The 26,842-nt window shown below is 38.4% G+C and overlaps 1 protein-coding gene across 1 annotated transcript in view; it reads right to left on the bottom strand.

The window, feature by feature from the left end:
- LOC132419265 (centrosome-associated protein ALMS1-like) overlaps window positions 1-26,842 on the bottom strand; it is a gene marked incomplete at its 5' end in the record, with an annotated part of 60,704 nt that overhangs the window by 21,688 nt on the left and 12,174 nt on the right. The window contains 2 exons of the mRNA XM_060003252.2: window positions 11,923-13,085; window positions 26,288-26,458. Of these exons, the coding sequence (XP_059859235.2) occupies window positions 11,923-13,085; window positions 26,288-26,458 (1,334 nt within the window). The remainder of the gene's footprint in view (window positions 1-11,922; window positions 13,086-26,287; window positions 26,459-26,842) is intronic.

Here is a 26,842-nt window from a genome sequence, read left to right on the forward strand (position 1 = left end):
AACTTCTTAATACTGCTATTAAAATCTTCCATATCTTTTATCTGTTATATGTCAAAATCTGACAAAAACAATGAAAATATCCCATTCTTGTACTTCTGTCACGTTGTATATTGTAATTATGTCTGGAGGAACATATGAATGCACTCTGGTGGAAAGCACAGCAGTAATTTTGGAAGTCTCTGAAAGACTCTTTCTTCCCTTGGAAATTACAGAGTGGAGATAGGGTAGATTCTCAAGACAAGTAACATTTAATTAAAAATGACCAAAAAACCCTACCTTTCCATGGTATAGAAACTTGTATTTCTTATCTGGCAAAACTATAAATTACTGGCAGAAAGGTGGAAGTATAGGAATTTTCATGCATTGCAGGTAGGAATATAGACTGGAAATTAATTTGGTACTAATGTAGAAAATTAAGTATACATATAGCTTATGATCCAAGATTTCCACTTCTGGGTCTGTGCAACAAAGGTAGTCTCACAAGGTCCATAAGGCAATATGGACAAGGATGTGCACTGCTAGTGTTTTGCATTGTTGGGAATTGACAGCGACCTGGGTGTCCATTACAGGGAAGCGCATAGGTAAATTGGTAGATGCACTCAATGGAGTACTATGCAATGATCAGAAACCTGAATTATATGTATGTGTAGCAATGTGATGAATGTTAAAAATACAATGCTTAGCGAAAATAACAAAAATAATGATATACCTTTTATATAAACTGAAAATACATGACAAACACAGAATACATATTTTGTAAGAACTCTTGTAAGCCAAAAGATACTTACATAACAAGGCCAGTTCCGATGGGAGGGCAGGAATGAGGATTGGCTATGGGAATGAAATTTTAAAAAGAGAAGCCATGGATGCCTTAGGGACCAGGAGAAGATGGCCAAAGAGTAAGACGTGGAGATCACCTTCCTCCCCACAGATACATCAGAAATACATCGACACGTGGAACTGCTCCTATCCTATAGAACACCCACTGAATGCTGGCATAAGACCTCAGACCTCCCAAAAGGCAAGAAACTCCCCACGTACGTGGGTAGGGCAAAAGAAAAAACAGAGACAAATTAATAGGGACGGGACCTGCACCAGTGGGAGGGAGCTGTGAAGGAGGAAAGGTTTCCACACACTAGGAAGCCCCTTCGCGGGAGGAGACTGCGGGTGGCAGAGGGGGGAAGCTTCAGAGCCACGGAGGAGAGCGCAGCAACAGCGGTGTGGAGGGCAAAGCGGGGAGATTCCCGCACAGAGGATCGGTGCCGACCATCACTCACCAGCCCGAGAGGCTTGTCTGCTCACCCGCCGGGGCGGGTGGGGGCTGGGAGCTGAGGCTTGGGCTTCAGAGCTTAGATCGCAGGGAGGGGACTGGGGTTAGCAGAGTGAACACAGCCTGAAGGGGTTAGTGCGCCACGGCTAGCCGGGAGGGAGTCCAGGAAAAGTCTGCAGCTGACGAAGAGACAAGAGACTTTTTCTTGCCTCTTTGTTTCCAGTGCGCGACGAGAGGGGATTAAGCGCACCGCTTAAAGGAGCTCCAGAGACAGGCGCGAGCCACGGCTATCAGCGTGGGCCCCAGAGACGGGCATGAGATGCTAAGGCTGCTGCTGCAGCCACCAAAAAGCCTGTGTGCGAGCACAGGTCACTATCCCCACCTCCCCTCCCGGGAGCTTCTGCAGCCCGCCACTGCCAGGGTCCCGTGATCCAGGGACAACTTCCCCGGGAGAACACAGGGCACGCCTCAGGCTGGTGCAACGTCATACCGGCCTCTGCAGCTGCAGGCTCTCCCCGCACTCCGTACCCCTCCCCCAGCCCCAGACTGAGTGAGCCAGAGCCCCCGAAACAGGTGCTCCTTTAACCCCATCCTGTCTGAGCGAAGAACAGACGCCCTCCGGCGACCTACACGCAGAGGCGGGGCCAAATCCAAAGCTGAACCCCGGGAGCTGTGCGAACAAAGAAGAGAAAGGGAAATCTCTCCCAGCAGCCTCAGAAGCAACGGATTAAACCTCCACAATCAACTTGATGTACCCTGCATCTGTGGAATACCTGAATAGACAATGAATCATCCCAAATTGAGGAGGTGGACTTTAGGAGCAAGATAGATTATTTTTCCCCCTTTTCCTCTTATTGTGAGTGTGTATGTGTATGCTTCTGTGTGAGATTTTGTCTGTATAGCTTTGTTTTCACCATTTGTCCTTGGATTCTGTCCGTCCGTTATTTTTCTTAATTTTTTTGTTTTACTTTTTAAACTTTTTTTGCAATTATTTTTTATTTTATTTTAATAACTTTATTTTATTTTATCCTACTTTATTAGATTCTATTTGATTTTGTCCCCTTTCTTTCTATTTTTTCTCCCTTTTATTCTGAGCTGGGTGGATGAAAGGCTCTTGGTGCTCAAGCCAGAGTCAGTGCTGTGCCTCTGAGGTGGGAGAGCCAACTTCAGGACACTGGTCCACAAGACACCTCCCAGCTCCACATAAAATCAAACCACGAAAATCTCCCACAGATCTCCATCTCAACACCAAGACCCAGCTTCACTCAATGACCAGCAAGCTACAGTGCTGGACACCCTATGCCAAACAACTAGAAAGACAGGAACACAGCCCCATCAATTAGCAGAGAGGCTACCTAAAATCATAATAAGGCCACAGACACCCCAAAACACACCACCAGATGTGGACCTGCCCACCGGAAAACAAGATCCAGCCTCATCCACCAGAACACAGGCACTAGGCCCCTCCACCAGGAAACCTACACAACGCACTGAACCAACCTTAGCCACTGGGGACAGACACCAAAATCAACGGGAACTACGAACCTGCAGCCTGCAAAAAGGAGACCCCAAACACAGTAAGATAAGCAAAACGAGAAGACAGAAAAAAAAAAGCAGATGAAGGAGCAAGGTAAAAACCCACCACACCTAACAAATGAAGAGGAAATAGGCAGTCTACCTGAAAAAGAATTCAGAATAATGATAGTAAAGATGATCCAAAGTCTTGGAAATGGAATAGAGAAAAGGCAAGAAACATTTACCAAGGACCTAGAAGAACTAAAGAGGAAACAAGCAATGATGAACAACACAATAAATGAAATTAAAAATACTCTAGAAGGGATCAATAGCAGAATAACTGAGGCAGAAGAATGGATAAGTGACCTGGAAGACAAAATAGTGGAAATAGCCACTGCAGAGCAAAAGAAAAAAGGATGAAAAGAACTGAGGACAGTCTCAGAGACCTCTGGGACCACATTAAACGCATCAACATTAGAATTATACGGGTCCCAGAAGAAGAAGAGAAAAACAAAGGGACTGAGAAAATATTTGAAGAGATTATAGTTGAAAACTTCCCTACTATGGGAACGGATATAGTTAATCAAGTTCAGGAAGCACAAAGAGTCCCATACAGGATAAACCCAAGGAGAAACACGCCAAGACACATATAAATCAAACTATCAAAATTTAAATACAAAGAAAATATATTAAAAGCAGCAAGGGAAAAACAACAAATAATACTTAAGGGAATCCCCATAAGGTTAACAGCTGATCTTTCAGCAGAAACTCTGCAAGCCACAAAAAAGTGGCAGGACATATTTAAAGTGAGGAAGGGGCTTCCCTGGTGGCGCAGTGGTTGAGAGTCCGCCTGCCGATGCAGGGGGCATGGGTTCGTGCCCCGATCCAGGAAGATCCCACATGCCGTGGAGCGGCTGGGCCTGTGAGCCATGGCCGCTGAGCCTGCGCATCTGGAGCCTGTGCTCCGCAACGGGAGAGGTCACAGCAGTGAGAGACCCGCGTACCACAAAAAATAAAATAAAATAAAAAAATAAAGTGACGGAGAAAAACCTACAACAAAGATTACTCTACCCAGCAAGGATCTCATTTAGATTTGATGGAGAAATTAAAACCTTTACAGACAAGCAAAAGCTGAGAGAGTTCAGCACCACCAAACCAGCTTTACAACAAATGCTAAAGGAACTTCGCTAGGCAAGAAACACAAGAGAAGGAAAAGATCTACAATAACAAACCCAAAACAATTAAGAAAATGGGAAGAGGAACATATATATCGATAATTACCTTAAATGTAAATAGATTAAATGCTCCCACCAAAAGTCACAGACTGCCTGAATGGATACAAAAACAAGACCTGTATATATGCTGTCTACAAAAGACCCATTTCAGACCTAGCGACATATACAGACTGAAAGTGAGGGGATGGAAAAAGATATTCCATGCAAATTGAAATCAGAAGAAAGCTGGAGTAGCAATTCTCATATCAGACAAAATAGACTTTAAAATAAAGACTATTACAAGAGACAAAGGAGGACACTACATAATGATCACGGGATCGATCCAAGAAAAAGATATAACAATTGTAAATATTTATGCACCCAACATAGGAGCACCTCAATACATAAGGCAAATACTAACAGCCATAAAAGGGGAAATCGACGGTAACACATTCATAGTAGGGGACTTTAACACCTCACTTTCACCAATGGACAGATCATCCAAAATGAAAATAAATAAGGAAACACAAGCCTTAAATGATACATTAAACAAGATGGACTTAATTGATATTTATAGAACATTCCATCAAAAACAACAGAATACACATTTTTCTGAGGTGCTCATGGAACATTCTCCAGGATAGATCATATCTTGGGTCACAAAATCTACCCTTGGTAAATTTAAGAAAATTGAAATTGTATCAAGTATCTTTTCCGACCACAATGCTATGAGACTAGATATCAATTACAGGAAAAGATCTGTAAAAAATACAAACACATGAGGGATAAACAATACACTACTTAATAACCAAGTGATCACTGAAGATATCAAAGAGGAAATTAAAAAATACCTAGAAACAAATGACAATGGAGACATGAGGACCTAAAACCGACAGGATGCAGCAAAAGCAGTTCTAAGAGGGAAGTTTATCGCAATACAATCCTACCTTAAGAAACAGGAAACATCTCGAATAAACAACCTAATCTTGCACCTAAAGCAATTAGAGAAAGAACAAAAAAACCCCCCAAAGTTAGCAGAAGGAAAGAAATCATAAAGATCAGATCAGAAATAAATGAAAAAGAAATGAATGAAACGATAGCAAAGATCAATAAAATTAAAAGCTGGTTCTTTGAGAAGATAAACAAAATTGATAAACCATTAGCTAGACTCATCAAGAAAAAAAGGGAGAAGACTCAAATCAATAGAATTAGAAACGAAAAAGAGGAAGTAACAACTGACACTGCGGAAATACAAAGGATCATGAGAGATTACTACAAGCAACTCTATGCCAATAAAATGGACAACCTGGAAGAAATGGACAAATTCTTAGAAATGCACAACCTGCCAAGACTGAATCAGGCAGAAATAGAATATATGAACAGACCAATCACAAGCACTGAAACTGAAACTGTGATTAAAAATCTTCCAACAAACAAAAGGCCAGGACCAGAGGGCTTCACAGGTGAATTCTATCAAACATTTAGAGAAGAGCTAACACCTATCCTTCTCAAACTCTTCCAAAATATAGCAGACGGAGGAACACTCGCTAACTCATTCTACGAGGCCGCCATCACCCTGATACCAAAACCAGACAAGGATGTCACAAAGAAGGAAAACTACAGGCCAATATCACTGATGAACATAGATGCAAAAATCCTCAACAAAATACTAGCAAACAGAATCCAACAGCACATTAAAAGGATCATACACCATGATCAAGCAGGGTTTATTCCAGGAATGCAAGGATTTTTCAATATACGCAAATCAATCAACGTGAAACACCATATTAACAAATTGAAGGAGAAAAACCATATGATCATCTCAATAGATGCAGAGAAAGTTTTTGACAAAATTCAACACGCATTTATGATAAAAACCCTGCAGAAAGTAGGCATAGAGGGAACTTTCCTCAACATAATAAAGGCCATATATGACAAACCCACAGCCAACATCATCCTCAATGGTGAGAAACTGAAACCATTTCCACTAAGATCAGGCACAAGATAAGGTTGCCCACTCTTACCACTCTTATTAAACATAGTTTTGGAAGTTTTAGCCACAGCAATCAGAGAAGAAAAGGAAATAAAAGGAAACCAAATCGGAAAAGAAGTAAAGCTGTCACTGTTTGCAGATGACATGATAGTATACATAGAGAATCCTAAAGATGCTACCAGAAAACTACTAGAGCTAATCAATGAATTTGGTAGAGTAGCAGGATACAAAATTAATGCACAGAAATCTCTGGCATTCCTATACACTAATGATGAAAAATCTGAAAGTGAAATTAAAAAAACACTCCCATTTACTATTGCAACAAAACGATTAAAATATCTAGGAATAAACCTACCTTAGGAGACAAAAAACCTGTATGCGGAAAATTATAAGACACTGATGAAAGAAATTAAAGATGATACAAATAGATGGAAAGATATACCATGTTCTTGGATTGGAAGAATCAACATTGTGAAAATGACTCTACTACCCAAAGCAATCTACAGATTCAATGCAATCTCTATCAAACTACCACTGGCATTTTTCACAGAAGTAGAATAAAAAAATTTCACAATTTGTATGGAAACATAAAAGACCCCGAATAGCCAAAGCAATCTTGAGAATGAATTACCATATAATCCAGCCACTCCACTTCTGGATATGTACCCCCCAAAATTGAAAGCAGGATCTTGAATGGATATTTGTACACTCTAGCATCATTATTCACAATGGTCTAAAGATGGAAGCAACACAAGTATCTATTAATGGATGGATGAATGAATGAACAAACAAAATGTGGTATATATATACAATGCAGTATCATTCAGTCTTAAAGAAAGGACAATCCTGCCAGATGGTACAACACTGATGATACTTGAGGACGACATTATGCTAAGTGAAATAAACGTATTACTTAAAGACAAACACTGTATTCCACTTACATGAGGTACCTAAAGTAGTCAAATTCTTAGAATGGTGGTTGCTAGGGGCTTGAGCATAAGGTGGAATGGGGAGTTGCTATTTGAGTCAGTGTAGAAATTCAGTTTTGCAAGATGAAAAGAGTCCTAGAGATGGGTGACGGTGATGTCTGCACAACAATATGAATGTATTTAATACCATTAAACTACACCATGCACAAAAACAAATTCAAAATGGATTAAAGACTTAAATGTAAGAACTGAAACCACAACCAAAAAAAAAGACAAAACTTCTTGAAGAAAACATAGGCAGTAAGCTCTTTGACACTGATCCTAATTAGTAATTTGTTTTTGCATATGTCTCCTCAGGCAAGGGAAACAAAACCAAAAATAAACAAATGGAACTACATCAAACTAAAGAGCTTTTCCACAGTGAAGGGAACTATCATCTACTGAATGGGAAAAGATATCTGCAAGCAATCTATCTAATAAGGGGTTAATACCCAGAATATACAAAGAACTCATACAACTCAACATCAAAATCCCAAACAACCTAATTTTAAAAAATGGGCAAAGGATCTGAATAGACACTTTTGCAAAGAAGACATACAGATGGCCAAGAGGCACATGAAAGATGCTCAACATCACTAATCATCAGGGAAATGAAAATCAAAACCACAATGAGATATCTATCACCTCACACCTGTCAGAATGGCTATTAGCAAAATACAACAAGTACTGGCAAGGATGAAGAGAAAAGGGAACACTCATGCACTGTTGGTGGAAACGTAAATTGGTGCAGCCACTATGAAAAAGTTTGGAGGCTCCTCACAAAATTAAAAACAGAACTATCACATGATCCAACAATTAACATATGGGTATTTTTCTGAAGAAAACAAAAACACTAATTCAAAAAGATATATACACCCCTATGTTCACTGCAGCATTATTTACAATAGCCAAGATATGGAAGCAACCTAAATGCCCATGGATAAAGAAAATGTGGTGTATATATTTATGAAACGGAATATTGTTCAGCCATAAAAAGAATGAAATCTTGCCATTTGCAACAACATGGATGGACCTAGAGGCTATTATGCTAAGTGAAATCTAAAAAACAAAACAAGCACAACAAAACAGAAACAGAGTTACAGATAGAAAACAAACAGGTGGTTGTCAGAGGGGAGGTGGTGAAGGGAGGAAAGAAATAGGTGAGGGAGATTAAGAAGTACAAACTTCCAGTTGTAAAATAAATGAGCCACGGGTATTAAGTGTACAGTGTGGAGAATACAGTCAATAACTATGTAATATCTTTGCATAGTGACATATCGTAACTAGACTTACCATGGTGTTTGAAATGTATAGGAATATCAAATCACTATTTTGTGCACAGGAACTAACATAATGTTGTAGATTAATTATACTTCAGAAAAAAAAACTCATATAAAAAGGTCAGATTTGTGGTTAACAGAGGCAATGGGTGGGGGGAGGGAGTGGGAATTGGTTGAGGGCAGTCAAACTTCCAGTTATAAGGTAAACAACTGTTAGGGATGTAATGTACAACATGATAAATAAAACTAACACTGCTGTATATTATATATGAAAGTGATTAAGAGAGTAAATCCTAAGAGTTCTCATCACAAGGAAAATACTTTTTTCTATTTCTTAAATTTTGAATCTGTATGAGATGATACATATACACTAAACTTACTGTGATAATCATTTCATGATGTATGTAAGTAAAATCATTAGGCTGTACTCAAACAAACAGTGCTGTATGTCAATTAAATCAATAGAACTGGAAGAAAAATAAAATTACAAAGAAAAAATGGTTAAGATGATAAATTTTGTTATGCATATATTATCACAATTAAAAATAATAAAGAAAAAGAAAGAAAACATGAGAATCAAATACTTAGGAATAAATTTAGACAAGAAGGTATAACACTTGTACATTGGCAACTACAAGACCTTACCGGAAGAAATTAAAGACCTAAATAAATTGAAAAACATCCTGTGTTCATCAACTGGAAGACAATGTTGTTAAGATGGCAATAAACCCCAAAGCAAGCTAAATATTAAATGCAATTAATATAAAATTCCCAACAACCTTTTCAGCAGAAATTTTAAAAAGCTGATCCTAAAATTCATATGGAGACACAAGGGCCCTGATTGGCCAAAACAGTCTTTAAAAAGAACAAACTTGGAAGACTCATACTTCTCAATTTTAAAACTTACTACAAAGCTACAGTAACTAAATCAGTGCAGTAATGGCATATAGATCAATGGAACAGAACTGAAAGCCTAGAAATAAGCCCTCACATCTATGGTCAACTGATTTTTGACAAGGGTGCCAAGACCATTCAATGGAGAAAGAACAGTCTCAACAGCTGATTTTGGGACAATTCCACGTGGAAAGAATGTTTGACCCCTACCTCATACCATACAAATAAATTAACTCAATATACATCCAAGATGCAAATGAAAGAACTAAAAGTATAAAATTCTTGAAAGAAAATATATGGACAAATCTTCATGACTTTGGTTAAGAATCCACCTGACAATGCAGGGTTCAAGCCCTGGTCCAGGAAGATCCCCCATGCCAAGGAGCAACTAAGCCCGGGCCCCACACTACTGAGCCTGCACTCTAGAGCCCACGAGCCACAACTACTGAGCCAGCAAGCCACAACTACTGAAGCCCGTGCACCTAGGGCCCGTGCTCTGCAACGAGAGAAGCCACCACAATGAGAAGCCCACATGCCACAACGAAGAGTAGCCCCTGCTTGCCGCAACTCAAGAAAGCCTATGCACAGCAACGAAGACCAAAGGCAGCCAAAAATTAATTTTAAAAAATGGCCAACAAGCACATAAAAAGATACTTAACATCATTAGTCATTATGCAAAGGGAAAGGCAAAACAAACCACAATCAAAATGACAATGAGTATGAGATACCACTTTGTACCTACTGGGATGGCAAAAAAAAAAAAAAAGTAAATAAAGAGTGTTGGTGAATATGGAGAAATTGGAACCCTTAGAAATTGCTGCTGGGAATGTAAAATGGTGTGGCCACTGTGAAAAACAGTTTGACGGTTCCTAAATAAGCTTAAAATAAAATTACCAAATGATCCAGCATTTTCAACTCTTATGTGTATACCCAAAAGAACTGTATGTAGGTGTTCAAATAAAAACTTGTACACAAATGTTCATATCAGTTCTATTCACAATAGCCAAAAGGTAGAAACAACCTAAATGTCCACGAATGGATGAACAGATAAATAAAATGTGTCTAAACATATAATGAAATATTATTCAGTCATAAAAAGCAATGAAGTACTGACAGGTGCTAGGACATGGATAAATCTCAGAAAGATTATTTTAGAGTCAAAGAAGCTTGACACAAAGGCCACATATGATATGATTCTAATTAAATGAAATAACCAGAATAGGCAAGTTCACAGAGACAAAAAGTAGATTAGTGATTGATAGGGGCTGGTAGGAAGGGGGAATAGAGAGTAACTGCTTAGTGGGTATGAGGTTTCCACTAGGGTGATGAAAAAGCTCTGAAACTAGATAGTGGTGATAGTTGTAAAACACTGTGAATATACTCAGTGCCACTGAACTGCATACTTTAAAATGATAAAACTGTAAACTTTGTTATGTATATGTATTTTAGTACACACACCAAAAAACCCTCTATCTGCATCCTTTCCCCCTACCTCCTCTATGGAACAAAAGGCCTCAATCTGTGTCTTTCCCAATTTTTGGCTTACTTTAAAAAAGAGTCTTATTGTACTATTTATATGTGTAATTACTATCATTTAATACCTACCAAAAACTCAACTGAGAAATAATATTTATGGGTAAATGTCTGAATGTTTTGTGCCTTCTTTCGGCTAAACCAGTGGTCTCCAAATTGTTTTGATCATGGGGTCCCACTGATAAAACATTTTTAAGTACAAATTACTAAAGTAGATATTTATTTATAAATTATATATTATTGCTGTACTCATACACTGTAAAACATATACAAAAATATAAACTTTAAAAGGTTCATACTCCAATGAACCATTTTGCAAGTATCCCTATTTGGAGAGCACCTGTCCAAATCAATTTTATCTTGGGTTAAAGTAATGGTCTGCAATTTACTGACCCCTTGAAATCTGCCTTTATGGAATTCCCTAAACAAAGGCCATATTAGCCTTATATGATTGTTGTTACTGAGAATGTACTGTAAGGATGCCGATGAGGATTTTGTTACACCACAATGCCTTCTTTATGAGGACAGATGAGAGAAATTTAAGAAGCCTTAGTATCAGAAATATCTGTAATGCTTTTGAAAATTTAGTTTGCTTTTATATTAGAGTTATGTAATTGATCACAAAATTCTAGCAACACTAATTTCTAGAAAACATAAAGCAAAATTTGTGGCTCATCTTTAGCAACCATATCCACAAGGTATCAACTTGCCTTCCCATCACTCTTAATTCTTCATGTATTTATTTTTTAAATCATGTTGTACCTCACCCCTCCCTGGCTTCAGTCTAATTTTCCATCATTCCAATTCTTCATTTACTTAAAAAACAATCATATCATATTACTTATATGTGTGTGTGTGTGTGTGTGTGTGTGTGTGTGTGTGTGTATGCTTAAAAGCACCTCAAAATTTCTCAAAAGACAGGGAGGAATGAATAAACAAAAACCAACAGGCAATATTGTTCAGAATGGAGGTCATTCTAAACTTGAAGATCCCCTGTACCAAAGGTATAGACTTTGCAGATTTTGCAGCATTTAGCAGCAAAGCCTTTCATCCAAAGGGTAATTCGTAAATGAGTGTTGATGAAGAATGACAACTCAAACAGCACTGTACTACACTTTCTCACTCTTTTCCAGCTGGTAAGAAATGTTACAGTGAGGAAAGGGCAATTGGCTTTTTTTCACCTGTGTGCAAAGCTTAACTAAAAAGTCCATGAAAAATGCAGTCATATTGCCAGATGGAATTTGCAGCCATGTACCTGGACGTGTTTCCTTCTGGTGTGTTCTGAAGTAATTTGGGGATAACCTGTATTCAATGGTTTCTTGTTTTTCTTGCTCCGCTTCTCAAGGTATCTCCTCTGATGGTCGGTGATGCTGCTGTATAATTTAATTCGCCTGGGTGACAAACAAACTCTTTCATGACCAAAAGCATGGATCAGTCGGGCAGTATCAATGGTGGAAATAGAGCTGCTCCTCTCATGCAGAGTCACTTCCTTATCTGTTTGGGTCAATATATCTGATTCCACAGAAGTGGTGGTGGAAAGGATGTTGGTGGCAGTATCTGTGAGCAGCTCACTCTCCTCTGAGTGTCTAGAATCTGAAGAAGCGTTATTTATATAATGAAAACCTGGCAGTTTTCTCAAAATATATTTATCAAATTTAATCTGTTCAATTTTAATCTGCTTGGACCTCCCAGCTTGATGAGTAGAAAGAACCTTGTTTTTTTTAAGATCGCCTGTGTTTCTATGGCATTTCTCCAGGCTTTTATACTGTTTCTTTTTCTGAAGCTTGTTCTTCTGCTGTTGCTGTCTACCACTCCATTCCTTAACATCTTGTTTCCCTTTGCTATCATCCTGTGTACTTTCTGAGGGCTGGAGAAAATGTGTGATGGGATGCTGAAGAAGTTTAGCCAAATGATCAAGTCGCTCCACCAAGGAAAGTTCCTTCTTGGCACTGAACTCAGGAGGTTTCTGTTGCCTCTGTCGCTCCTGATACCTGTTCCAGAGTTCATTTAAACTCACAGTGTGCTGAGCTGTTAACTCTGGGGTGGCCTTATGATCCCTTTTTAGGTCATTAACTTGTTTGTCATATTTTAGAAAATCTCTAGCCTGACTTTTAGTAGTATGCTTTACTTCTTTGTTTTCCAAGTTTACATCGATACTGAGGCTCTCTATTGTGGTATAATCTGACTTTGTCTTTGCCACATTTTGATAAGAGGAAGGAAGACAAGTGTGTTCTCTTTGTTTGTCTGGATGATGCTGAAAGGAATCTTTCCAAGAATGACTCATGAAAACTCTTCTTCCTAAGGATTCATGGCAAAAATGTTGATCACTTGGTAGGTGCACTGGATGATGAAAGTAAAACTTAGCTGACCTGAAGACAGAATGGGTGGTATTTTCAAATTCTGAATGACATCTGGACTCTGAAAAGGCAAAAAAAAAAAAAAAAAAAAAAAGATTTTGAAGGACTTTCAAAATATTTGCATTCCATTTAAAAATAGTATTCACATTTAATTCTTTAGATACAAAACAGAGACTGAAGGAAAGAATGGTCTATATAAAGATTAAGAAAACTCACTGCCTGGACAAAGGATTCATGCCTTGTGCCTAGTGGCCAGATTGGCATGGTAATAGTTTAAGAGACTCAGGATCAAAAGACCCAGATTCTGGGCTGGATTCTGCCACAGACTGGCTGTATGACCTTGAGGAGGGCATTTTGGTCCCTGGGATGTAACAGCAGCTGCTATGTATTACTGCTTGCTATGTGTGGGGTATTATGAATATGCTGTATATCTGTTTTTTTCCCCTCTTATAAAACTGAGAGAGAGGTATTATTAATCTCATTTTCAGCTAAGAAACCTGAGACTTTATTTTTATCATCAGTAATTAAATGGATGGAATTTTAAAAACTCCAACCCTTTACATGTTTTAGAGCCTTGAAAAATTCTTTTTTGTGAACCATCTTCACACCCCCTCAATTTTTTTTATTGTGGTAAAATACACCTAATATAAATTACAATCTTCCATCTTCACATTTTGACAGTCATTCTATATCAAAACAGGCATTTTAAGATGTAGAACATCTTAACAACTATAAACAGTAATTGTAAACATTAATTCAGTTTCCATACACATTTTTAGAGTTCTAAGTCTAAAGAAACAGACATACACATGAAACAAAGTATCACTTGTAACTATGGGATCCATTCTTCCTTCTCTATAGATTATTGGTAATCAGAATTTTCACTAAATACTCTGGGAATCCCTAAGACAATTTCCCCAATATATAGTGGGATACATGGAATCTGCTTTTATATCTAAAGTATAAAAAGACTCTCAAACCTCCCAATGAACAAAAGTCCAGGACCAGGTGGCTTCACTGTTGAATTCTACCAAACATTTAAGGAAGAATTAATATGAAAGATTCTCAAACTCTTCCAATAAACAGAACAGAACACTTCCAAACTTATTTTATAAGGCCCACATTACCCTGTTACCCAGACGTTACCTAGATACCCAGTGTAGATACACTACAAGAAAATTACAAGCCAATATCCCTGATGAACATACATGCAAAAAAAACCCAAACAAAACATTAGCACACCAAATTCAATAATATATTAAAAGGATTATACACTATGATCAAGTGGGATTTATTCCAGGGATGCAAGGACGGTTCAACATCTACAAATCAATCAATGTGGTACATGACACTAACCAAATAAAGGATAAAAATCATATAATCAATAGATGTAGAAAAAGCATTTGAGAGAACTCAAAATCTATTCATGATAAAAACTCTCAACAAAGTAGGTCTAGAGGAAACACAGCTCAACAACCATTTCTGACAAGACCATAGCTAACATACTGAATGGTGAAAAATGGAAAGCATTTCCTCTAAGATCAGGTACAAGACAAGGATATCCACTGGCATCACGTTTATTGAACACAGTATTGGAAGTCCTAGCCAGAGCAATTAGGCAAGAAAAAGAAACAAAAGGCACCAAATCAGAAGAGAAGCAAAACTGTCACTATGTGAAAATGGCATGATTTTATATATAGAAAACCCTAAAGACTCCACCAAAAAAAACTGTTATAACTAATACATTCGGTAAAGTTGCAGTATACAAAATTATTTAACAGACAAAAATCTGTTGCATTTCTATATATTAATAATAAACTACCAGAAAAAGAAATTAAAACAATCCTATTCATAATTGCATCAAAAGAATAAAATATCTAGGAATAAGTTTAACCAAGGAGGTAAAAGACCTGTATACTGAAAACATTGACGAAAAAAGCTGAAAAAGACATGAAAAAATGGGAAAATATTCTGTGCTCACAGATTTGAAGAATTAATATTGTTAAAATGTCCACACTACTCAAAACAATCTACAGATTCAACGCAATCCCTATCAAAATTCCAATGGCATTTTCCACAAAAATAGAACAATCCTAAAATTTGTATGTAACCACAAAAGACTCCAAATAGCCAAAGCAATCTTAAAAAAGTAGAAGAAAACTGTAGGCATCACACTCCCTGATTTCAAACTATGTTACAAAGCTACAGTAATCAAAATGGTATAGTACTGGCATAAAAACAGACATGTAGATCAATGGAACAGAATAGAGAGACCAGAAATAAACTCTCACATATAAGGCCAATTACCTTATGACAAAGGAGCCAAGAATATACAATGGGGAAAGGATAGTCTCTTCAATAAATGGTACTGGAAAACCCGGATAGCCACATGCAAAAGAATGAAACTGAACCATTATCTTACACCATACACAAATATCAATTCTAAATGGATTGAAGGTTTAAATGTAAGATCTGAAACCATAAAATTCCTAGAAGAAAACATAGGCAGTTAAGAGCTTTGACAGTGGTGTTAGCAATAATTTTTTGAATTTGACACCAAAAGCAAAGACAACAAAAGCAAAAGTAAATAGTAGGAGTACATCCAACTGAAAGGCTTCTGCACAGCAAAAGAAGCCATCAGACTACTGAATGGAAGAAGATATTTGCAAATGATATATCTGACAAGGGGTTAACATCCAAAATACACAAAGACTTCAACTCAAATAAAACAAACAAACAACCCAATTAAAAAACGGGCACAGGATCTTAATAGACATTTTTGTAAAGAAGACATACGAATGGCTAACAAATACAGGAAAAGATACTCAGCATCAATAATCATCAGAGAAATGCAAACCAAAACCACAATAAGATATCATGTCACACCTGTCAGAATGGCTATCATCAAAAAGACAAGAAATAACAAGCATTAGTGAGGATATGGAGCTAAAGGTTCCTTTTTCTGTGCACTGTTAGTGAGAATGTAATTGGTGTTGCTGCTATGGAAATCAGTATGGAGGTTACCCAAAGAGTTAAAAATGGAACTACCATATGATCCAACAATTCTGCTTCTGGGTCTATACACAAAACAATTGAAAGCTTGGCCTTGGAGAGATATTCGTATATGTGTGTTCACTGCAGCACTATTTAAAATAGCCAAGACATGGAAACAACCTAAGTGTCCACTGATGGATGAACAGATAAAGAAAATGTGGTATGGGGGTGGGAGGAATTGGGAGATTGGGACTGACATATATACACTATTGATACTATGTATAAAATAGATAACTAATGAGAACCTACTGTATATAGCACAGGGAATTCTACTCAGTGCTCTGTGGTGACCTAAATGGGATGGAAATACATAAAAGAGGGGATATATGTATATGTATAGCTGATTCACTTTGCTGTACAGTAGAAACTAACACAACACTGTAAAGCAACTATACTCCAATAAAAATTAAAACAAAACAAAAAGAAAATGTGGTATAGAGGAAAGTGGGCAAGATGGCAGAGTAAAAAGACCTTGAGCTCACCTCTTCTCACAAGCACACCAAAATCACAACTATCTGCAGAACAACCATTAAAAAAAAACATACACACACAAAAAACTGGAACCCACCAGAAAAGATCTCCTACACCAAAAGACATAAAGAAGGAACCACAACAAAACTAGTAGTAGGGACAGACTCACGTTATAATCAAATCCCATAACCCCTATGTAGGTAACCTGAAAACTGGAGAGTAAATATATTACAGAGGTTCTCCCAGGCTGGGGGTCTGGCACTGTTGAGATGAGCCCACAGAGCATCTGGCTTTGAAGGCCAGAAGGCTTAATTGCAGGAGTCCCACAGGACTGGGGTAAATAGAGATATCGCTCTTAAAGGGTGCACATGAAATCTCATATACCCTGGGACACAGGGCCAAAGAAGTAATTTGATAGGAGCCTGGGCCAGACCTACCTGCTGGTCTTGGAGAGTCTCTTGGAGCGTCAGGGGTTGGGGGAGGGTGGCTGAGGCTCACCCTGGGGACATAGACACTGGTGGCAGACATATTGGGGAACACTGTTGTTGGTGGATGACATATTGGCTCATTAGTTCCAAAACCTGGCCCCACCCAACAGCCTGCAGGCAACAGTGCTGGGACGCCTCAGGCCAAGGAACTAACTGGGTCAGGACACAGCTCCACCCATTAGCAGACAGGCTGCCTAAAGACTAAAAAGCTCACAGCTGCCTTTGGACTCGCCCCTAGACATGGCCCAGCCCACCAGAGGGCCAAGACCCAGCACCAGCCACCAGTAGAAAGGCACAGGACTCTCCCACCAGGAAGCCAGGCCAAGCCTCTAGACCAGTCTCATTCACCAGGATACAGGCACCAAAAGCAAGAAAACTATGATTCTGCAGTGCAGGCCAGAGCCTACCCTGGGACCAGCTGGGCCCTGGACTGGCCCACTAGCAGGCCAAAGAAACCTTCAGGACACTCCAGACCCTGTACCCAACTGTATCAGGAACCGACACCACCCCCACAACAACCTGAAATGAGCTCTGGGATCCCAGGGCCCTGCAGCTGGACTCCAGGAGCCAGCTCTGCCTGCCAGTAGACCAGCACTAACCCCAGGATCTGGCTTCAACTACCAGTGGGTAGGCAACAACCCTAGGGTCTTCAGGACCCTGACTCCATCCACCAGTGAGCCAGCATTAGCCCCGGGGCCCCTAGGATTCTGCAACCAGCCACATTGTGACCAGGCCCTGCCAAACAGCAGCCAGCAGCATCCACACAAGGCAGGACCTAGCAACCAACCAGACTAGGGGCCTACCAGACTGCCCACATAGTTAGCCCACCACAACAGAAGGCCCAAGTAGCCCTCTTAGGGTGAACCCCTGGAGTACACAGCTTGGGTTAACAAGAGGGGAGTGCATTGCTGGAGTGCACAGGATGCCTCCTACAGAGGGCCACTCCTCCAAGGTTGAGAGATGTAACTTACCTACTGCATACATAAAAATACAAATAGCAACTTATTGACAAAATGAGATGGCAGAGGAATATGTTTCAGATGAAGGAACAAGATAAAATCCCAGAAGAAGAACTAAGTGAAGTGGAAACAGGCAATCTACCCAAGAAATAGTTCAGAGTAATGAGCATACAGATGATCAAAGAACTCAGGAGGGGCTTCCCTGGTGGCGCAGTGGTTGAGAGTCCGCCTGCCGATGCAGGGGACACGGGTTCGTGCCCCAGTCCGGGATGATCCCACATGCTGCGGAGCGGCTGGGCCCGTGAGCCAAGGCCGCTGAGCCTGTGCGTCCGGAGCCTGTGCTCCGCAACGGGAGAGGCCACAACAGTGAGAGGCCCGCGTACCGCAAAAAAAAAAAAAAAAGAAGAAGAACTCAGGAGGAGAATGGATGCACAGAACGAGAAGTTATAAGTTTTAAGAAAAGAGTTAGAAAATATAAAGAACAACCAGACATGAAGAATACAATAACTGAAATGAAAAATACAGTGGAAGGAATCAAAGTAGACTAAAGGATTCAGAAGAATGGATCAGTGAGCTGGAAGACAGAGTAGTGGAAATCACTGCCACTGAACAGAAAAAAGATAAAAAAAAAAAAAAACAGAAATGAGGACAGTTTAAAAGATCTCTGAGACAACATCAAGAGCACTAATATTTGCATTACAGGGGTCCCAGAAGAAAAGAGAAAGAGCCCGGGAAAATATTTGAAAGAAAGAGCTCAGGAAAATATTTGAAGAGATAATAGCTGAAAACCGCCCTAACCTGGGAAAGGAAATAGTCATCCAAGTCCAAGAAGTGCAGAAAATCCCATACAGGATAACCCAAAGAGGAACACACCAAGACACGCTGTAATCAAAATGTCAAAAATTAAAGATACAGAGAATACTAAAAGCAGCAAGGGGAAAGCAACAAATAACATACAAAGGAACTCCCATAAGACTATCAGCTGACTTTTCAGCAGGCACTCTGCAGGTTGGAAGGGACTGGCATGATATATTTAAAGTGATGAAAGGGAAAAACCTACATCCAAGAATACTCTACTCAGAAAGGCTCTTGTTCAGATTTGACAGAGAAATCAAAAGCTGTATAGACAAGCAAAGGCTAAAAGAATTCAGCACCACTAAACCAGCTTTATAACAAATATTAAAGGAACTTCTCTAGGTGCAAAAGATATGAGAAAATTATGGAACAAAAAAGCTCACCAGTAAACATACAGTAAAGGTAGGAAATCATTGACAAACAAAGCTAGCAGGAAGATTAAAAGACAAAAGTAGTAAAATCATCTGTATCCACGATAAGCAGTTAAGGGATACAAAAAACAATTTGACGTAAAACATGACATAAAAAACAGTAATCACGAGGCAAGGAGAGTACACATGTAGGGTATTTAAGATGCATTTGAAATTAAGACATCAGCAACTCAGAAGAATCACATATATAGAGAGAGAGACTGCTATACAATAACCTCAAGGTAACCACAAGCCAAAAATCTATAACAGATACACACATACACAAAAAAGGAATCTAAACATAACACTGAAGATAGTCATCAAATCACAAGAGAAGAGAACAAAAGAAGGAAAAAGACGACCTACAGAAACAAATACAAAACAATTAACAAAATGACAGTATACATATTGATAATTACCTTAAACGCAAACAGACTGAATGCTCCAACCAAAAGACACAAACTGGATGAATGGATACAAAAACAAGACCCGTTTATTTGCTGCCTACAAGAGACTCACTACAGATCTAGAGACACATACAGACTAAAAGAGAGGGGATGGAAAAGGTAGTCCACACAAATGAAAATCAAAAGAAAGCCAGAGTAGTAATATTTATATTAGATGAAATCAACTTTAAAATAAAAACTGTCACAGGAGACAAAGAAGGACACTACAGAATGATCAAGGGATCAATCCAAGAAGAAGATATAACAACTGTAAATATATATGCACCCAACATAGGAGCACCTTAATACATAAGGCAAAATATTAACAGACATAAAAGGAGAAATCAACAGTAGCACAATAATAGTAAGGGACTTTAACACCCAACTTACCTCAATGGACAGATCATCCAGACAGAAAATCAATAAGGAAACATAGGCCTTAAATAACACATTAGACCAAAGGGACTTAACTGATATTTATAGAGCATTCCACCCAAAAGCAGCAGAATACACCTTCTTTTCAAGTGCACATGGAACATTCTCCAGGATAGATTACATGTCAGGCCACAAAACAAGCCTTCGTAAATTTAAGAAAACTGAAATCATATCAAGCTTCTTTTCCAACCACAACTCTATGGAACTAGAAATCAACTACAAGAAAAAAAAAAAACTGCAAAACCCACAAACACGTGGAGGCTAAACAATATGCTACTAAACAACCAATGGATCACTGAAGAAATCAAAGAGGAAATCAAAAACTACCTAGAGACAAATGAAAATGAAAACACGATGATCTAAGACCTATGGGATGCAGAAAAAGCAGTTCTAAGAGGGAAGTTTATGGTGATACAGGCTTACCTCAGGAAACAAGAAAAATCTCAAATTAACAACCTAAACTTACATCTAAAGCAAGTGGAGAAAGAAGAATAAAAACCAAAGTTAGTAGAAGGAAAGAAATAAATATCAGAGCAGAAATAGATGAAATAGAGACTAAAAAAACAATAGGAAAGATCAATGAAACTAAAAGCTGGCTCTTTGAAAATATAAACAAAATTGATAAACCTTTAGGAAGACTCATCAAGAAGAAAAGGGAGAGGGCCCCAATCAATAAAATCAGAAATGAAAAAGGAGAAGTTACAACCGACACGACAGAAATACAAAGGATCATAAGAGACTACTATGAGCAACTACACGCCAATAAAATGGACAACCTAGAAGGAATTGATGAATTCTTAGAAAGGTACAATCTCCCAAGACTGAATGAGGAAGACACAGAAAATATGAACAGACCAATTACCAGAACTGAAATTGAATCAGCAATTTAAAAATTCCCAACAAAGAAAAGTCCAGGACCTAATGGCTTCACAGGTGAATTCTACCGAACATTGAGAAGAGTTAACACCCATCCTTCTGAAACCATTCCAAAAATTTGCAGAGGAAGGAACACTTCTGAACTCATTCTAGGAGGCCACCATCACCCTGATACCAAAACCAGACAAAGATATTACAAAAAAGAAAACTACAGACCAATACCACTGATGAACATAGATGCAAAAATCCTCAGCAAAATACTAGCAAACCGAATCCACTAATAAATTAAAAGGATCATACACCATAATCACGTGGGATTCATCCCAGGGATGCAAGGATTTTTCAATATCTGCAAATCCATCAGTGTGATACACCACATTAACAAACTGAAGAATAAAAACCATATGACCGGGCTTCCCTGGTGGCACAGTGGTTAAGAATCCACCTGCCATTGCAAGGGACACGGATTCGAGCCCTGGTCCAGGAAGATCCCACATGCCGCGAAGCAACTAAGCCCATGTGCCACAACTACTGAACCTGTGCTCTAGAGCCTGTGAGCCACAACTACTGAGCCCGCGTGCTACAACTACTGAAGCCTGTGCACCTAGAGCCCGTGCTCTGCAACAAAAGAGAAGCCACCGCAACGAGAAGCCCGCACACCGCAACAAAGAGTAGCCCCCGCTTGTTGCAACTAGAGAAAGCCCGCACTTTCAACACAGCCAAAAATAAATAAATAAAATAAATTTATTAAAAGAAAAACATATGATCATCTCGATAGATGCAGAAAAAGCTTTTGACAAATATCAACACACATTTATGATAAAAACTCTCTAGAACGTAGGCACAGAGAGAACATACCTCAACACAATAAAGGCCATATATGACAAACCCACAGCTAACATTATACTCAATGGTGAAAAGCTGAAAGCATTTCCCCTAAGATCAGGAACAAGACAAGGATGTCCACTCTCGCACTTTTATTCAGCATAGTTTTGGAAGTCCTAGTCACGGCAAGCAGAGAAGAAAAATAAATAAAACAAATCCAAATTGGAAAAGAAGAAGTAAGCTGTCCACTTTTACAGATGACATGATACTATAAAATCCTAAAGTTGCTACCAGAAAACTACTAGAGCTCATCAATGAATTCGCTAAAGTTTCAGGATATGAAATTAATACACAGAAATCTGCTGCATTTCTACATACTAACAATGAAACATAAGAAAGACACATTAAGCAAACAATCCCATTCACCATTTAGAACTAATAAACGAGTTCAGCATGGTTGCAGGATAAAAGTTAAATATTAAAAAAACCAATTGTATTATTATATACCTGCAATTAACAAACTGAAAATGAAATTAAGAAAACCATTCTGGGGGAATTCTCTGGCGGTCCAGTGGTTAGGACTCTGCAATTCCACTGCAAGGGGGCATAAGTTAGATCCCTGGTTGGGGAACTAAGATCCCTCAAGTCAAGCAGCACAGCCAAAAACAAAATCAAAAACTAAAACAAAAGCAAAAGAAAACCATTCTGTTCACAACAGTCTCAAAAAAATTAAAATATTAATGTAAATTTAACATAAGAAGAGAAAAACTTCTACTCTGAAAGCTACAAAAAATTACTGCAAGAAATTAAAGTATATCTAAATAAATGGAAAACATCCCAAGTCCATGGACTTAACTGTTAAGAAAGCAATTCTCACCAAACTGATCACAGATTCAACACAATCCCTATCAGAATCCTAGCTTATTTCTTAGTAGAAATTTTGCAAGCATATGGAATTGTAAAGGACCCAGAATAGCCAAGACAATCATGAAAATAAGATAATGTTGGAGGACTCATACTTCCCAATTTTAACTCACAGAATGGGAGAATATATCAAAATCAAAATTTAGATAAGAATGTGTATCTAGAATACATAGAACTCTTAAAATTCAATAAAAAAGAGAAATAATCCAAATGAAAACCAGGCCAGGATCTGAATACACATTTCTCCAAGGATAATGCACAACTGGCCAATAAGCACACAGAAAGATGTTCAACATCATAATCATGAGGCAAATGCAAATCAAAATCAAAATGAGATACAAATTCACATCCACTAGAATAGACCCAATGAAAAAGTCAGATAATAAGTGTTGGTGAGTTTGTAGAGAAATTGAAATGCTCATACATTGCTACTGGGAATGTAAAATGGTGCAGCCACTTTGGAAAACAGTCTGACAACTCCTCAAATGATTAAATATAAAGTTATCACATGATCTAGGAATTCCATTCCTGGGTACATACCCAAGACAAATGAAAACATACTGTTCATATAAAAACCTGTACATGAACATAAAAGCATTTATATTTTATAAATATAAAATCATTATTTTATAAAAGCATTATTCATAGTAGCCAAAAGGTGGAAACAACCAAATGTCCATCAACAAACGGATAAACAAAATGTGATACATACATACGATGAAATATTATTGAGCCATTAGAAGGAATAAAATAATGATACAAGCCCGTAACTTGGATGAACCTGAAAACATCATGCTGAGTTAAAAGAAGCCAGTCACAAAAGTCCACACATTAAATGATTCCATTTGTATTAAGGTCTAGAATAGGAAAATTTATAATAGAGACAAAGTAGATCAGTGGTTGACTTAGGGCTTGGGGGGAGGTGCGTGATGAGGAAACAGAGGGGTGATAGCTAAGGGGTATAGGGTTTCTTTCTGAGGTGATAAAAATGTTCTAAAATCAACTGTGTTGATGGTTGCACATATCTGTGAATAGGGTAAAAATCATTAAATGGTACACTTTAAGTGGGAGAATTATATATGTGCATTACATATCAAAAAAGCTGTTGAAAAAAATGTTCTATGATCATTTGAAAGGTTTTTTTTAAAAAGCATACAAACATTTATACACAACAACCTCATTATTTCCAGATGTTTCTCTAACGCTTTTTTTTTTTTTTTTTTTAATTTCATTTCCATGGTCTGTTATGGGCTAAGTATGTGTGTTCAAGCTCCCTAGCGTTCTGTATTATCCATTTCTCCTTGAGGGTCCTCTAGGGCAGCAGTCCACAACTTTTTTGGCACCAGGGACCGGTGTCATGGAAGACAATTTTTCCACAGACGGGGGTGGGGGGTAGGGGGATGGTTCAGGCGGTAACATGAGGAATGGGGAGCGATAGGGAGCTGCAGGTGAAGTTTCGCTCGCTCGCCCGCCACTCACCTCCTCTGTGCGGCCTGGTCTAGAGTATGCTTCTGCAGGTTATGTTTCCATCTTTCTTTTCCAAGCTATGTCTCCTAGACTACCCACTGCAGAGTTGCAATGTTGTTTTTTCATCTTATACATTCTTTTTTGTGTGTGATAAACACAGAAGATTAAATTTACCATCTTAACCAATTTTTAAGCATACAGTTCAGCAGTGTTAAGTATGTTCACACTGTTGCACAACAGATCTCTAGAACATCTTCATCTTGCAACACTGAAACTCTACACCCAATAAACATTAATTTTCCCTCCTTTCTCTCCCCAGCCGTTGGCAGCCACTTTTCTACTTTGTTTCTAAGATTTTCACTATTTCAGATACTTCCTATAGGTGGAATATACAATGTTTATCTTTTTGTGACTGGCTTATTTCACTCAGCACAAGGTCCTTGAGATTCACCTACGTTATAGCGTGTGACAGGATTTTCTTTTTTTTAACGCTGCATAACATTCTATTGTATATATATCACATTTTTATCCATTTATCCACACATATTTATCCATTCATCTGCTGATGGACATATCTTGATTATTGTGAGTAATGCTGCAATGAACATGGGTGTGCAGATATCTCTGAGATCCTGCTTTGAATTCCTTTGGATATACACCCAGAAGTGGGATTGTTGTATCATATCGTTATTCTATTTTTAATTTTTTAGGAACCTCCATACTGTTTTCCATAATGGCTGTGCCATTTTATATTTCCACCAACAGTGCACAAGGGTTCCAATTTCTCTGCCTCCTTGCCAACAACTGATATTTTCTGTTCTTTTGATAGTACCCATCCTAATAGGTGTGCAGTAGTATCTCATTGTGGTTTTGATTTGCATTTCTCTGATGATTAGTGATATTAAGCATCTTTTCATATACTTGTCGGCCATTCATAAATACTCCCTGGAGAATTGTCTATTCGAGTCCTTTACCAATTTTTAAATTGGGTTTCTTTGTTGTTGAGTTTTAGAAGTTCCATATATAATCTGGATATTCATCACTTATCATGATTTGCAAATACTTTCTCCTATTCCACAGGTTGTCTTTTAACTCTGTTGATTGTATCCTTTGAAGCAGAGTTTTAAATTCTGATACAGTATAATTTATTTATTTTTGCTTTTGTTGCCTATACTTTTGGTGTCATATCCAAGAAATCATTGCCAAATCCAATGTCATGAAGCTTTTCCCCATGTTTTCTTCTAAGAGTTTTATAATTTTAGCTCTTCTGTTTGGATCTTTGATCCATTTTGAGTTAATTTTGTATATGGTAAAAGGTAATGGTCCAAATTAATTCTTTTGCACGTGGATATCCAGGTTTCCAACACCATCTGTTGAAGAGACTATTCTTTTCCTACTGTGTAGTCTTGGTGCCCTTATGGAAAATCATCCATCTAATACATTCTTGATGTTAGCAGCTGCACGAGGACTATTTTCAAAATACAGTATCCACAGATTAGCTTCTTGACTCCTTTCTTTTCTTATCTGGATACTGTTCTATATTCCTCTAAGACATAAAGTTTGACAGCTAGGTAGTAACGGCTTGTGTCCTATACAGTTTTCTTTTATGTTATTAGAGAAAGGGGGCCATGGGTAAACATAAATAGATTTGATCTTGGGTCTTTTTTATTGTAATTTTTAAAAAGTTTGTATTGAGGTTCTTTCTGTCTTGTCACAGTCATCTGGAATGCCTTAAGCTTTCTGCTGTTTCAGTGTTGAGACATGATACTTCACTTCTAATACTATCAGCCTTGGGTATTTAATTGTAATTTTGTTTCTAAATTGCCAGTATCTTTTCCCAGAAGTAACAATTATCTTACAAATAAATACATACATCCACACAGACAGAGAAGCACTGAAGTGATATGCGTAAGAAAGCAAAAAATAAAAAAATGGAACTCTGTTTAAATTGTGAGACTACAGTCTCATCAGAATTAAGTGGAAACACGTAGACACAGGCGTTTGCGTGTGCATGCTCTCTCTCTCTCACACCCCCTACCCCACTCCCCATTACCTGCAATATCTATTTGCAAGGATTTCTTCTCTTCGGGCCAGCCTTCCTTAGGAACTGTCCTCTTACTGTGGATCTCCTCTTTCTGTTTAGTGGCTTTAGTGTCTGGTAGACTAACAATCTTCGTGTCTTGTAGTTGAGCTGACTGCTCTGAAGCAGCAGCAGCACTGGAACCTAAGAGAGGAAAATCAAGATTCAGACAGGAAGCTGACAAAAATTATTTTAAAATACCTCTCAAGCATCTACTAGTGTGAGAAGATAGTTACGCTGGATAAACAGTGAGATGGATGCAGGACAGGAATAAAGACACAGACGTAGAGAACAGACTTGAGGACACGGGGAGGGGGAAGGGTAAGCTGGGACGAAGTGAGAGAGTGGCATGGACTTATATACACTACCAAATGTAAAACAGATAGCTAGTGGGAAGCAGCCGCATAGCACAGGGAGATCAACTCAGTGCTATGTGACCACCTAGAGGGGTGGGATAGGGAGGGTGGGAGACACAAGAGGGAGGAGATACGGGGATATATGTATATGTATAGCTGATTCACTTTGTTA

Source organism: Delphinus delphis, unplaced genomic scaffold, assembly GCF_949987515.2.
Source record: "Delphinus delphis unplaced genomic scaffold, mDelDel1.2 scaffold_78, whole genome shotgun sequence".
Classification (NCBI taxonomy): Eukaryota; Metazoa; Chordata; class Mammalia; order Artiodactyla; family Delphinidae; genus Delphinus; species Delphinus delphis.